Source organism: Hemiscyllium ocellatum, chromosome 17, assembly GCF_020745735.1.
Source record: "Hemiscyllium ocellatum isolate sHemOce1 chromosome 17, sHemOce1.pat.X.cur, whole genome shotgun sequence".
Lineage (NCBI taxonomy): Eukaryota > Metazoa > Chordata > Chondrichthyes > Orectolobiformes > Hemiscylliidae > Hemiscyllium > Hemiscyllium ocellatum.
In genome coordinates, this window is record NC_083417.1 from 53223769 (window position 1) to 53237660 (window position 13892).

A 13892-nucleotide genomic window follows, 5' to 3' on the forward strand; every position below is an offset into this window, starting at 1 on the left:
AAAGAACTTCACGTTCTCATTTCACAAATCCCCTACCACTTGTCTGTCTATTTCAACCATCTGTATCCTGTACAATCCTTCTCAGTCGCAATGTTCCAGATTTTGGATTGTCCACCACTTTTATTCTCTATCAAGATCCAAGTAATTTTAATACATTATCAGGAACAGCAGGTCACTGGCCTCTTGGAACTCCAATATAAACCTTTCAGTCTGAAAACATCTATGGATCTATGCAATGCCTTATCAACTGACTTTTGGAAGTCAATTTACAGCCCATCAACAGCATTGTTTACATCAGCCATCCCTGCCAACTCATCGAAAACAACCTCAGTTGAAGACCTGTTTTTCCTAAACAAATTCAGCTGGCTTTCCTTACCTTCCTTTGTTCAAATAATTTTTCATTTTGTCCATAATTATTGTTTGGATGCTTTCCACCACCCAAGTTAACCTTTCTGGCCTACAATTGTTCTGTTCGTCCTTGCCGGTTTCCTTTTTGGAACAAGGATGCAACATTTGCAATTTTGTCAGTCCTCTGGCATCAGATTTAAGTGTAAGGCTTGTATTTTGGCAGAGTAGCACCTCCCAATTGATGTGATGAGAGATTTAATGAGACAGCAGTGTTTGTTGATTACCACAAGCCACCTTTTTTAATTTGGCTACTTTATTTTCCAAGATCATAAAACATTTACTTAAACTTTATTGCATGTAGTAATCAAAAGACCACTCGAGTCAAGCCTCAAGTCCATTTAACTATTAACAAATTAATGGAATTTCACAACAATTCCAACCAGCAGTACCTCTGGATGTATGTAGGTTTCGATCCTTGTGCCTTGTTATTTTCAAGTTCTACTTAAAAACCTCAAGTTGAATGCATATATAGGATTTTGTCTTGTGAAGTTTCTGATGTTACATTATTGATTGTGCATGAGCAAATGCTTATAATCCAACAGGTTTATATGAAATGACAAGCTTTGAGTGCTGCTCCTTCAGATGAAGGTGCAGCACTCCAAAAGCTTTTGATTTCAAATAAACATGTTGATCTATAACCTGGTCTCGTGTGACTTCTGACCTTGCATACCCCAGTCCAACACCAGCACCTTCACAACCTGATTATTCTTCTGGAGTCATCAGGTCTGTAACTTTCTTTATCAGGCGTAGTTTCCTTGTTCCTTATTACTTTTGACATTAACTGTCTCTTTGAAACAAAACTTGCCAGCAATTAATCTCTTTGCCTGTAGAGGGAATATCTGAGGTAAATCTTAACTTGCTACTTTGCATGATAATTGGTCACTTGTAAATGTTACATTTCTCCCAGAAAGAGCGAATTTGTTACTTTAACTCTTCCTTAATCGGGATGGCTAATTAGCATTGTTTTTAATTCCTTTAACATTTGTTCTTTAATTGGTCAGGGATTGCAAGAATCAGCAATAGCTCTGTAATAAATGGTTTGAGGAAAAGGTTAAAGTTTTGAAGTTTACGTACCACAGTCCCACCTTATTCATTGTTTTTAATGTTAACAAAAGCTAGTATAATTAGTCGTCATAATTTACAATTTTTCTCCACATCGGTTCATTTCCAAGTTGAGTTGCTGCACCATATATAATTTAAACAAAATGCCTAACTTCATTATGCAGTATAGATATACACAAACCAGGAATCAATAATTGACCTACAAAGGACAGTTTGGGGTCCATTCATATCGCACAAGAATTCAACAAGGTGGCCTTCTACCTCACCCTTCAGGAGAGGTCTTCCATATTATCCTATTTGCCACTAAGTATTATAGTAAATAAATCACTTAAGAGGGTAATAAGCATGTTTAAAAATTAGACTAATACAATGAACAACACTCTGCTCTACTGGTTCTGGTTTTAAGTTTCCAGAAAGAGTTACCTCTGATTCTTTCAATCCCTGAACAGTTAATAAAGTTTTGAAGTTTACAATATCAAAACAGATATCCATTTGTCTTTTAGAATATAAATGAAACAAACTCCCTGAAGGTTTTGGTTTGAACCACCAGCCTTTTGTTTTTCATATTTCTCAATGTTCACTGACCATCTAAAATCTGCTATCAACGTTGTTTATAAACTTTTGTTTTTTATGTCCCCTCTCATAATTTGTTGAACCTGAAATCTCCTTTTGGTGGGGGTGGCAAGGAGGAAGAGATAACAATTTCCTAATCTTTTGTTCTATATAACTTTTACATACTGTATTACTGTTTCTTGCTAATGCTATCTGAGGCTTCAAAAATATGGAGAAAGTGAGGACAGCAGATGCTGGAGATCAGAGTCACGAGTGTGGTGCTGGAAAAGCACAGCAGGTCAGGCAGCATCAAGAGCAGTAGAGTCGACGTTTTGGACTTGTCAGGAAAGGGTTATGCCCGAAACATCAACTCTCCTGCTCCTCAGATGCTGTCTGACTTCTGCGTTTTTCCAGCCCCATTCTTTTCGACTGGTAAGTGTGTCCATTTTTGTGCAAATTTGGTTCCTTATACTAAACTTTTTAATAATTAAAAGTTGCAGTTATTGATATTTATCTCATTCTGACAAAGTCCCTTTTCATTTTGGTCTGCTTGTCCAGGTATGTGCAAAGACAGGTGAACGGGAAACAATGGCATGCTCTTTCAATATATCAAGTGTTTTTCCTCCTTTAACAAAAAGTATAGCAGCTACATTGAGTAGTTAGTTTAAATTGAATTTAGCTGTAGGTTGGACAGCAGTACTGAGTTTTTCCTGCCTTTTATTTTGTATTTTATTTCCAGGATCTGCAATATTTTGCTTTTGTATTTGACTATACCTCTCTATAAATCTTCCTTCTGTCTTGAGTTATGGGCAATTTCACATCCATGGATACAGCCACAAATACTCAAACCTTTAATGGACTATTATTCAATTATTCTATGTCCATATTGTTCGCTTTTTAAATTATCATGCCACATTTGTCTAAATACTGACTAGACTAATTCCATGTGGGGCCCTTTTTGAGTTGACAAGGTAATTCTGTTCCATGCATTTGGTACTTGGATTGTATTTGAAGGTGTTAAATGACACTTGTCATTTGTGCCAGTTTACATAAATTACCAAACTCCTCTGCCAGACTGCACATCTTTTAGCTTGCTATTTTTGTATCATCCATTAATTCCATTCCAGAACCCAAGTTTGCTTTTGAATTAATCATTGCAGAATTCAGGCATTGAACCTTGAAGAATAGTGTTTCAATGTAGTTTGGCAAATTTTGAAATCAATGATACCAAACTTGGACAAGTGGCAAAAAGTGGGAATGATACAAATTTACTGCATCACTGATTAGCAGAATGGCCAAATCAGTGCGGATGGAATTTATTTCCGAATATATAACATGATAATTTTGACAGTGGAAATCAGGAGAGACAATAAAAACTTATGCATGTGCAGCCTTTGAAGATAGCAGGACACAATGTGTGAGATTAACAAAGCATATGGGATCTTGGGCTTCATTTAATAGAGGCATTGAGTACCAAATGGATACGTTATGTACAACCTTTCTAAATCTCTGGTTAGGATCAGACTTGAATATTGCATCTAATTTTAGTCAGCATAATTGATTTAGGAAGAGTGAATGTGTGCTTGAGAATTTAAAAGGAAGTTTACAGCAGGGATGGGATATTTAGCACAGGGCTAGGTTGGAAAAGCTGCAGCGGGTTCACTTTGGAACAAATAGCATCGATTTTTGAGAGCAACATACACTTTATGGCAGATGTGCATTTGGTAGCATAGGAAAATTTTCCATTGACTAATAGTATGAGGACTATGGGACATAAGTTATTCTTTTGGATAAGAACTGCAAGGGGGAATGACTGTGTACTAATTTCAATTTTTGAACATAATATAAATTTGAGTTGAGGGCAGTAATGTACTCCAAGCAGATGTAGGCTGGTGGGAATTATTGGATGTATGGCTGATGGAATTTAACGCAGTGAAGTGATGAAGTTTTTAGTTTAGAATTTTATCTTTTTTATTTTTTTAGTAAGTGCGGGAGTTGAAAGACTTGGAGTTGTGTGTATATGTATGACTTCAGTTTGGCAGCAAAGGTTGAGAAAACAGTTAATAAGGCATATTGAATTCTGGCCTTTATAAATAGGAGGATAAAAATACAAAAGCAGGAAAGTTATTTTTTAGCATCATAGGTGTTGTGTTGAGGGTCCAAAAAGTAGTCACAATGTAAAAGATTAACTATTTAATTAGTCAGAAATTCTTGATGATGCATCTTGCATTACTTTATTTTCCCTCCCCACAAGACATTCTATACTGATTTTTTTTTTCTCAAATTTTACCTTCCAAATTTTAATTGAATGTGAATTATTTTATATTATCAGACTTTACACTAACATAAATAATGCAATCTTTGTTAAAAGAAAAAGTTGAAGTGGCCTGGTAGACTAGCAATTTAGCAACATTCTATCAACTCAAATGGTCAAGAGTTAAAGTCCTAAGCACTGTCTGTCACTCAAATCTAGTTAGTTTAGATTTTCAAGGCTGTTAAAAAGGCTACCAGAACAGTGTATTATATATACACTCTCACCTGGGGATTGGTTGTTATGGTGTACAACCTGATTTGCTACTAGTGAAATCCATGGGGAGGAAAAAGAATACGGTCTCTATATATAGAGAAAACAGTAGAACAATTGTATAATCTCATCCCTAATGTAACTGCCATCAATGTGCAATCTAAATTGTGGCTCTTTATATCAAGAGTAACATGAGAGAATACTTTGCGCTAAGTATTTACATTTCTTCTAGGTAGATGTAAGGAGAAGAGGGAAGAATGTGTAGGGGGATTCTAAAATGAAGCAGTCATGTTATGTAGCTATCTATTGAATGCCATGAAGATTTGTCATTGTTTCCTATTCTCCATTACTCCCTGTTTTTAAGAGAGGGGGTTAGCATTTCTTAGAATGATCAGATTCGTTTTTAACGGGCATAGATGCATCGCATTGTCTTGAAGGATAGCTTGTGCACTGAGAAAGGAGGTTTTTACACTGAATTATGTCTTTGCTCACACCCTTCCAGCTTTTAATTTCTCTCATTTTATTTGTCAAGATTATAATGATTGTAAGGAATGAATCTTTCTTATGGATAATCTTCTTGGCTATATGTTACTGAAAAGTGTAACTAGCTACATGCAAAATTGAAATTGCAAACCTTACATATGCCATAATTTATCCTAAGACTTATATTATAACTAAAAATAAAACTTGTTTTGGGAATATTAACTGAGGCGATCCAGTGAAAACTTAGATCTGTTTAAGCCAGAACTGCATGGGGAACTGGGAATAAAGCCATATCCTTAGGATTTAACTTGCTTGTTTGTCCGATCCACACAAACTGATGCAGAAAAGTAACCAAATGTTTTAATCTTTCTGCAGCTGAAGGCGACTGCGGAGCATTTGGAACCAATTCTCTTCTGCGCAAGAAGAAAGGTCTTCATGTTCTGCGTCCTGTCCATCATAAGTCAAAGCCTCACATCTTGATTGGAATGCCTCAGGATTTCAGACAAATTTCTTCCATTATTGATGTAGACATTCTTCCAGAAACTCATCGGAGAGTTCGCCTTCACAAACACGGCTCTGACAAACCACTTGGTTTTTATATTCGTGATGGGGTGAGTGTGCGGGTTGCTCCTCAAGGAGTGGAGAAAGTTCCTGGAATCTTCATCTCGCGGCTTGTCCGGGGTGGCTTAGCAGAGAGCACAGGCCTCCTCGCAGTCAATGATGAAATACTAGAGGTAAATGGAATTGATGTCGCAGGCAAGTCACTGGACCAGGTGACTGACATGATGGTGGCCAACAGTCACAATCTGATCATCACAGTGAAACCAGCAAATCAACGAAATAATGTGATTCGCAGCAGCAGAGCTTCGGGTAGCTCTGGGGTGTCAACAGACAGTACACCTAGCCAGCACACATTAACAGGTACTTCCAACTATATCAACAATTACACTACAGCAGAAGGAGAAAGTGAAGATGAAGGTGATATAATAATCGAAAATGACATGCCATCATATATACCGAAAACAGTATTCCCTAATTATGTGAATGGAGACCTAACCAAAAAGCTGCAGCATAACACCTCTCTAAACAGCCCACTGTTAGAAAACAACGAAAGCAAATACAAAGGCTCATTAAACTCTTTGAACACACACAGCGACAATCCCAGAAAAATAAGTTCAAGCCATGGAAATATGCGGGAAGATGGAACAATGATCACTCTATAGATCTTTTTCTCTTGATTTTATCACCTTTTTAACACACACAGTACATTCAGAATAACACTTCGATTTTTGTTGGCTTGACAGGAACCTCATTTAAGAGACAGGAATCCGATTTATTTTTGACCAGAAATATTTGACAATACAAAAGGATATTGGTAAATATGAAAGCAGGAAGATAAAATTGCAATCACTTTTTACATAAAGAATCTTTCAGAACCATGCTTCATATTATTTTGGAAATGATACAATGTATAACTTAGAATTTCTTAACCACCGAGGTTCTGTTCACTCATCTTCATTTTAGGAGCCAACCTCCCAAACTGTTTCGATGTTTATAAAACTGAATTGTACCACTTCACAAAACTGCAATTGAACCATGTTGTCTGCAATTGAAGGCAAATAAATGGTCTTGTGAAATTGCTTAAAAAAAGTGTTTAAAAATTGAGTTCAATAACCTCATACCACAATACTTGCATATTCTGAGGGACCACATTACTACTGAAGTCCATTTTTAAAAAGGTTACTCAGTAATTATTTCCATTCCCTAATTGAGAGCATTACTTTTTTTCCTATGGAAAATGTAATTCTGAAACTGTGTATTGAAATTGCTGTGCAGCACTAGCAAAATATTTCAAAGTTGCTGTTCTGCTCCCAGAGTGGAAAATAGTGTTTTGAAAATTTAAATTTCTAGAGATATTGCTGTAAAGCAATTTTTTTTCTGTTCTTGGTGGTATGAGGGTATTCTGTATGTCTATCTTTTAACCCTACCTGTATCTTAAGAGACCCTGCTGGCTTTAGTGCTCTTTGTCATACATGGTGTAATTAATTTACAGTCTATATATCAGAAAGCAATATTCAAAATTTGAGATCAGTGGGACTATAGATCTAAAGGTTTATTAAGCCAACATTTTAGAGTATTTATGGGTATATAGTTAAATTAAAATATTAATCAAGGAAATAATTAAAGTCAAATTTGTAGCTCAATTGATTTAGTTTCTTTGACCTCCAATTTCAGTTATAAATCAGTACAGTAGAAACTCTAATTGACTGCAACATTGTCATCCACTGTGACTTTGTAATTTGCTTTTACAATAGTTGGATTAGATTGAATTTATTGAGGGCCATGAAAGTAGGATTTATTGTTTAATCATAAGAATAGTGGTCTCATTGGGAATTTACTTCCCAGAACAACTTTCTATTCTATCAACATTGACGGATTATTAACAATCTTGTAACACAACAGACTGTAAAAGGTTTTTATATTAAAACAGACTGCATTGTGACAAATTTTCATTCATTAAAAATGGTAGAAATGCCACAAATGCTGACCACATTCAAGCCTGCACATCTCAGTAAGAAGTGGTATTTAACAAATTAAAAATGGGACTTTCTCCCCTTATTGGTAGAGAATATGATCAAGAAATATCAACTAATTTTTTTGTCTTCATCTGCCTACATAGCCTAATATGCTTTAGATTTAAATTTAGAATCCATTCACTGATTGGATTATGAGCAATAATCAAAGTATTTGCATCTCTGCACACCTCAAAGCATTTCACCAGTCTGAAGCACAATGACTCTGCAGTTTTAGGAAACCTCCTGTGGTTTGGCTCTGCTTTTTCCCAAAACAAAATGGAGATTACCAAAAAATAAAGACTCTTTCCTTAATACTGAAAAAGGCTTAAGCATTCAGGGACGAACATACATTGAAGAGAAAATGCATTCAGGAATTTAGTTTTAGATATTTGTTTAAATAAAATGAATTCACATTAATACATGTTAATTGTAGGCAGAATTTGTTTTTATCATTACATTTTAATTATTTTAAATGAGTTTCCTCTCACCATGCTCTTGAGTCAGCAGGGTTCAACAGCAGTGTATAATTAACTTTCCTGAGTTTTTAGACCATGTATGCATTTTTGTCAATTTGTTATGCATCTAATCTGTTTAGTAGAGAGATGGGGGCAATTTTATCTAACTGAGAATATTTTGTATAAATTTTTTTATGAAATGAGGGCAGTATTTTTCTTACTTTTTTGTATTTGACCCCACTCAGTCCTAGGCCTCTACCTGATTTCCCTTAAACTGTACAAACATTGTATTTATAATATTTAACAGATTAGCAGTCTTGTTGGCTCAGGCTATATAATATTGTGAATGTCACATAGTTGTATGATTATTCAAATAAAGATTCTAACACTAACTTGTGTGTGAGACTGGTAAATAACCAGTACCTGTTACAATTTACATTTATACAGAACCCAAGAAAAAATTTAAGTACTTCAAAGACTGACATTTTCCTGGTCCAATAGTTTTTCCCACAAGTTTGAGGGTTGACGAAAAAGTTGGTCAGTAAAGGACTTTTGAATGTTTTCTTCAAACAGGAAGATGATGAAGGATGATTTGAGGTTCTAATCAATGGCACCTGTTACTCTGAAGGTTCTACTGTCAATGAAATCTGTTTCGCATTTAATTTTTTGCATTGATTTGTTTCTCTTTCAATGTTAATGTTTAGTAACTCCTGAGTTTTTACTTATTGCTAATACTAGGTTCAGAATAGTTAAAGAAAATGTTGAATATAAGATTCTCAACTGGGAAGTGATCAATTTCAGTGATTTGTGGAATCTAGGTGAGTAGATTGGGAAAGGGAATTGTGGGATAAAGTAGCAACAAAACATTCAGGAAAACTAAGCATTTTTTATCATTGCTTTGGATGCTCTTTCTTTTGCAAACAAAGCCTGGATAGTAAAGGCAATAAGTTTTTTAAAAATAAAATAGAAAAATAAGCTTATGATAAATACTGGTAATCTTCCTGGTTATTAACTGAAATTGAGAAGTACTGGTGGATATTGAAAAGTAATCAGGAGAGGAGAAAATAAAACTTTAACCTTTAAAATAAAAAAGGCTAGAAGGCCCTTGACAAGATGCTGCAAAGAAGACTGCTAAATAGGATTAGAATCCATGGTGTTAGGGAACAAACTAGCATGGATTCCTTTTAAGTGATTGGTAGAAGGCAGCAAGTGGGGATAAAGGGGTCTTTTTCAGGATGGCATTGTGGAGTTCTGCAGGAGTTAGTGCTGGGACAACTATTCATGTTACACATCAGCATTATGGATAAAAGAACTGTTGCTTTCTTCACAAAAGGAGCAGATATAAAGGTTATATGAAAAAATTGAAGTTATGGACAGGACAGTAACACGATGTACTTAAAGATAAGCAGTACAGAAAATTATGTCACTAAATATAAATGGAATGCTTCTTGATAGCTGAAAGAAGCAAAAGTATAAATATAATGGCATTGGTCATGATCTATCATTCCTCACTTGGTACAGTAATGCCACAGGGCTGAAGGGTTAGTAACATTTTACCACTGATCCTGAAAGAGAAAACTGGTCACCAAATACTTACAGACCAGTAAGTTTGATATTAGATTAGATTCCCTACAGTGTGGAAACAGGCCCTTCGGCCCAACAAGCCCTCACTGACCCTCCGAAAATTAACCCACCCAGACCCATTTCCCTCTGCCTAATGCACTATGGGAAATTTAGCATGGCCAATTCACCTAACCCGCACGTCTTTGGACTGTGGGAGGAAACCCACGCAGACACTGGGAGAATGTGCAAACTCCACACAGACCGTCGCCCAAGGCTGGAATCTCACCTGGGACCCTGGTGCTGTGAGGCAGCAGTGCTAACCACTGAGCTGCCATGCCATGTGGTGGGATATTTACTGGAATCCTTTACTGAGGACGCAGTTAATTTGGAAAGGCATAGTTTAATTCAAGAAATTTAGTATGAATATATCACGGGCAAATTGTTTGACTAATGAGTTCTTCAATAGCAGTAAATGTTCCACTAATATGTACTTCATCAAATGCCTTTTAAAAGTCCCTCCAAGCCTGTTGTAGAGGTGGAAGTGCATGAATTTAAAGGCTAACCAGTGGTTTGGATATGGAATTGGTTCAGTGACCAGTACCAAAATATGATTTTTAAAAATTAATTCACAGGATGTGGATTTTGCTGGGTAAACCAGCATTTATTGTCCATTCTTAATTGTCTGGAGGGCTGTTAAGACTCGATCACATTGCTGTGGGACTGGAGTCACATGTAGGCCAGACCAGGTGAAGATGGCAAATTGCTTCCCTAAAAGAGTGATCCAGGTAAGGTTTTCCCAACAATCCATGATTTCATTGTTGTCACTAGACTCTCATTCCAGATTTTAATTGAATGCAAACTTCATCTGCCATGGGTGGTTTCAAACCCAGGTTCCCAGAATGTTACCTGGGTTTCTGGATTAATAGACATTGGCCTTGTGATATTGTTAAACTGTCCCAGTGGTATGTTTTTAAAACTATTAAGTGATTGTAATGCTGTTCCAAAAAGGTCAGTTTTGGGTCCATTTTCTCGTCAATGATTATATAAATGACCTAGATTTGAAAGAGCAGCATTGTTGAGCTTTGTACTATCTGAAGACTTCTAATGTAGTGCTGAGGATAGTGTAGACTTCAGGGTGACACAGACATGCTGCTGAAATGGTCAGAGGTAAGAAAGATGGTGTTCAATATTGAAAAATAAGTAATGTACTTCAAAAGGACTAATTTAGAAAGACCACATCATAAATAACAGACATTTTTTTTTAAAATGTGGATAATAGGTAACTTTTTGGTGTCTTTATACACAATCCTTTTAAGTGATAGGGCAAGCACTCAGGATTCTTGAATTTAAAAATAGGTGTCTTGGGGTTCAGATACATAATCCTTTGAAATTTGCATCACAGGTAGACAGGGTTGTCAAGGTGGTGTTTAGCACACATGCCATCTTTCCTCACTTCTTCGAGTACAGGAGTTGGGGACATCATGTTGAGGTTATACAGGACATTGAGGCCTCCTCTGGAGTACTGGTCACAATGTTATTGAAAGGATAATTATTAAATTAGAGAAGATTCAGAAAAGATTTACCAGGATCTTGCCATGAATGGGAAGGGGTTTGACATATAAAAATAGACTAAAAGGCTGAGACTTTGTTCACTTAAGTGTATGAGTTTGAGGGGTGACTTTTTGAGGTTTATAAAATCATGAGGAGTATAGATAAGGTGAATGACGACAATCTTTCCCTAGAGTGGGGAAGCTTAAAACTAGGTTACATTTTTAAGGCGAGAGGAGAAAGAGATTTAAAAGGACATGAGGGGCAACGTTTTTAGACGGTGATTTGTTTGTGAAATGAATTGCCAGGGGAAGTGGTGGATGCAGGCCACTTGTGATGTTCAAGAGCTGTTTGGATAAGTTCATGAATTGGAGGGATATGGGCCAATGCAGGTAGGTGAGACTAGTTTGGGAACATGGTTGGCAGGAAGTGGTTTGACCAAAGGATCTATTTCTGAAAGACACTGAGTCTGTAATATAAAAGGAAATAGATCATTGACTTATTTAGGCCTCAACTGGTGTATTGTGGACAATTATAGCTACAACATTTCAGGGAAGATATCAAGGCTTGCTTATGGTACAGAGGCAGTTTACCAGAATATTAATATGAATGAGGGTTTAAATCACGAGGAGAGGCTGAGAAGTCTAAACTATTTGTTCTAAGGAGAATATATTAATGGATAAGAGGTTTTCAAGATGGGTTTCGATAGAGGAAAAATAATTCCATGTGACAAATGATCGATAATCAGCAATCATCTTAGATTTAAGATCCTAGCAGTAGATCTAGTCAGAAATTGAAGTGTTTTTAATTGGTATGCTCCAGAATGCTCTAATTAAGTAGTAATGGAAGCTGATTTCATATAATTTGGGGTAATGGATAGGTACTGGAGAGAGGAACTTGCAGGATTTTTAAAAAAAAAAATCAGGGTGCAGAGACTAAGCACGATCACTTGTTCAAACAGTTGGCACAAATCAAATAACCAGCTCCAATCGGACAGACTGTATGCAAGGTTTGTAGCTCAGGCTAAGGTTTAGGGTGTAGGTTTGCTTGCTGAGCTGTAGGTTTGATATCCAGAAGTTTCATTACCTGGCTAGATAACATCAGTGGCAACCTCCAAGTGAAGCGAAGCTGTTGTCTCCTGCTTTCTATTTATATCTTCCTCCTGGATGGGGTTCCTGGGGTTTGTGGTGATGTCATTTCATGTTCATTTTCTGAGGGGTTGATAGATGGCATCTAGATCTGTGTTTGTTTATGGCGTTGTGGTTGGAGTGCCAGGCCTCTAGGAATTCTCTGGCATGTCTTTGCTTAGCCTGTCCCAGGATAGACGTGTTGTCCCAGTCGAAATGGTGGTTTTTTTCATCCGTGTGTAGGGCTACTACCCTCTCTCCCTTGTAGTCCTACACACGGAGGAAAAAAACCCACCATTTCGACTGGGACAACAGATCTATCCTGGGACAGGCTTAGCAAAGACATGCCAGAGAATTCCTAGAGGCCTGGCACTCCAATCACAACGCCATAAACAAACACAGATCTAGATGCCATTTATCAACCCCTCAGAAAACGAACAGGAAATGACTTCACGAACCCCATCCAGCAGAAAGATATAAATAGAAAGCAGGAGACAACAGCTTTGCTTCACTTGGAGGTCGCCACTGATGATGTTACCTAACCAGGTAATGAAACTTCTGGATATCAAACCTACAGCTCAGCGAGCAAACTTACACCCTGGACAGACTGTATATGTTGCAGCCTATACCCCAGCCATTCGGGCCCTGTGTTCACACTGGAATTCTTCCTCCTCTTCACACAGCTCATTTCTACGTTTACGCTACATGCAACCTGCTCCCCTCACATTTCAATGATATGGTGTCCCCCATTCTCCAAATTTCATCTTCTATGCCATTCAATTTTGTCTTTAATGTAGAAAAAATGTTTAAAGGCACATGAGAGGCATAAATCCAACATTATATAAATGCAAATTATTTTAATTACTATTAACACATTTATTATTTGGTACCTTGAGTAAAATCTGTCTTATATATTTGCCAATTTTTGTCCTGACAACAGCCAGGTTCCTACATCCTACCAGGTAGTCTTAGGCCCCCAGCCATTTTGTTCTGTTGAACCTGGAGCTGAACTTTCAAATCAATATTTTGCCCATTGTCATATCCCTTTGCTTATACTCCCCTAGATCTTTTACCTCTGATACTAACTATCTTAATGCTGTTTAGACAAGCTCCACTCACAATCCAAAGTGGCTCAGTGGTTAACACTGCTGCCTCACAGCACCAGGGTCCCAGGTTCGGTTCTAGCCTTGGGTGACTGCGTGTGGAGTTTGCACATTCTCCCTGTGTCTGCGTGGGTTTCCCCCTGGTGCTGCGGTGTCTTCCCACAAGTGAATTGGCCATGCTAAATTGTCCATAGTGTTAGATGCATTAGTCAGAGGGAAATTGGTCTCGGTGGGTTACTCTTCGGAGGGTTGGTGTGGACTGGTTGGGCCAAAGGGCCTGATTCCACACTGTAGGGAATCTAATCTAATAAATGCAAATTCTGACCTATTAAAGGACACCTTCCCAGAAAAAATGTGGACCAAGTGCTAAGGGGTTCATAAAAGGGTGAGTGCAGTGCTCGAATAGTGGTGGAAACTTTTTAAAAACTGCAAAACTCTGTTCAGAACTTTAATTTGCTGCCTTTCACAATATTTCTCACAATCGCCTTGTA

General features: G+C 37.1%; 1 protein-coding gene across 1 annotated transcript in view; it reads left to right on the forward strand.

The window, feature by feature from the left end:
* The window catches only part of pard6a (par-6 family cell polarity regulator alpha), a 106370-nt gene extending 97918 nt beyond the window's left edge, over window positions 1-8452 (forward strand). Inside the window, exon 3 of the mRNA XM_060838168.1 lies at window positions 5405-8452. Within this exon, the coding sequence (XP_060694151.1) occupies window positions 5405-6252 (848 nt within the window). The 3' untranslated portion in view covers window positions 6253-8452. The remainder of the gene's footprint in view (window positions 1-5404) is intronic.
* The last annotated feature ends 5440 nt before the right edge of the window (window positions 8453-13892 follow it).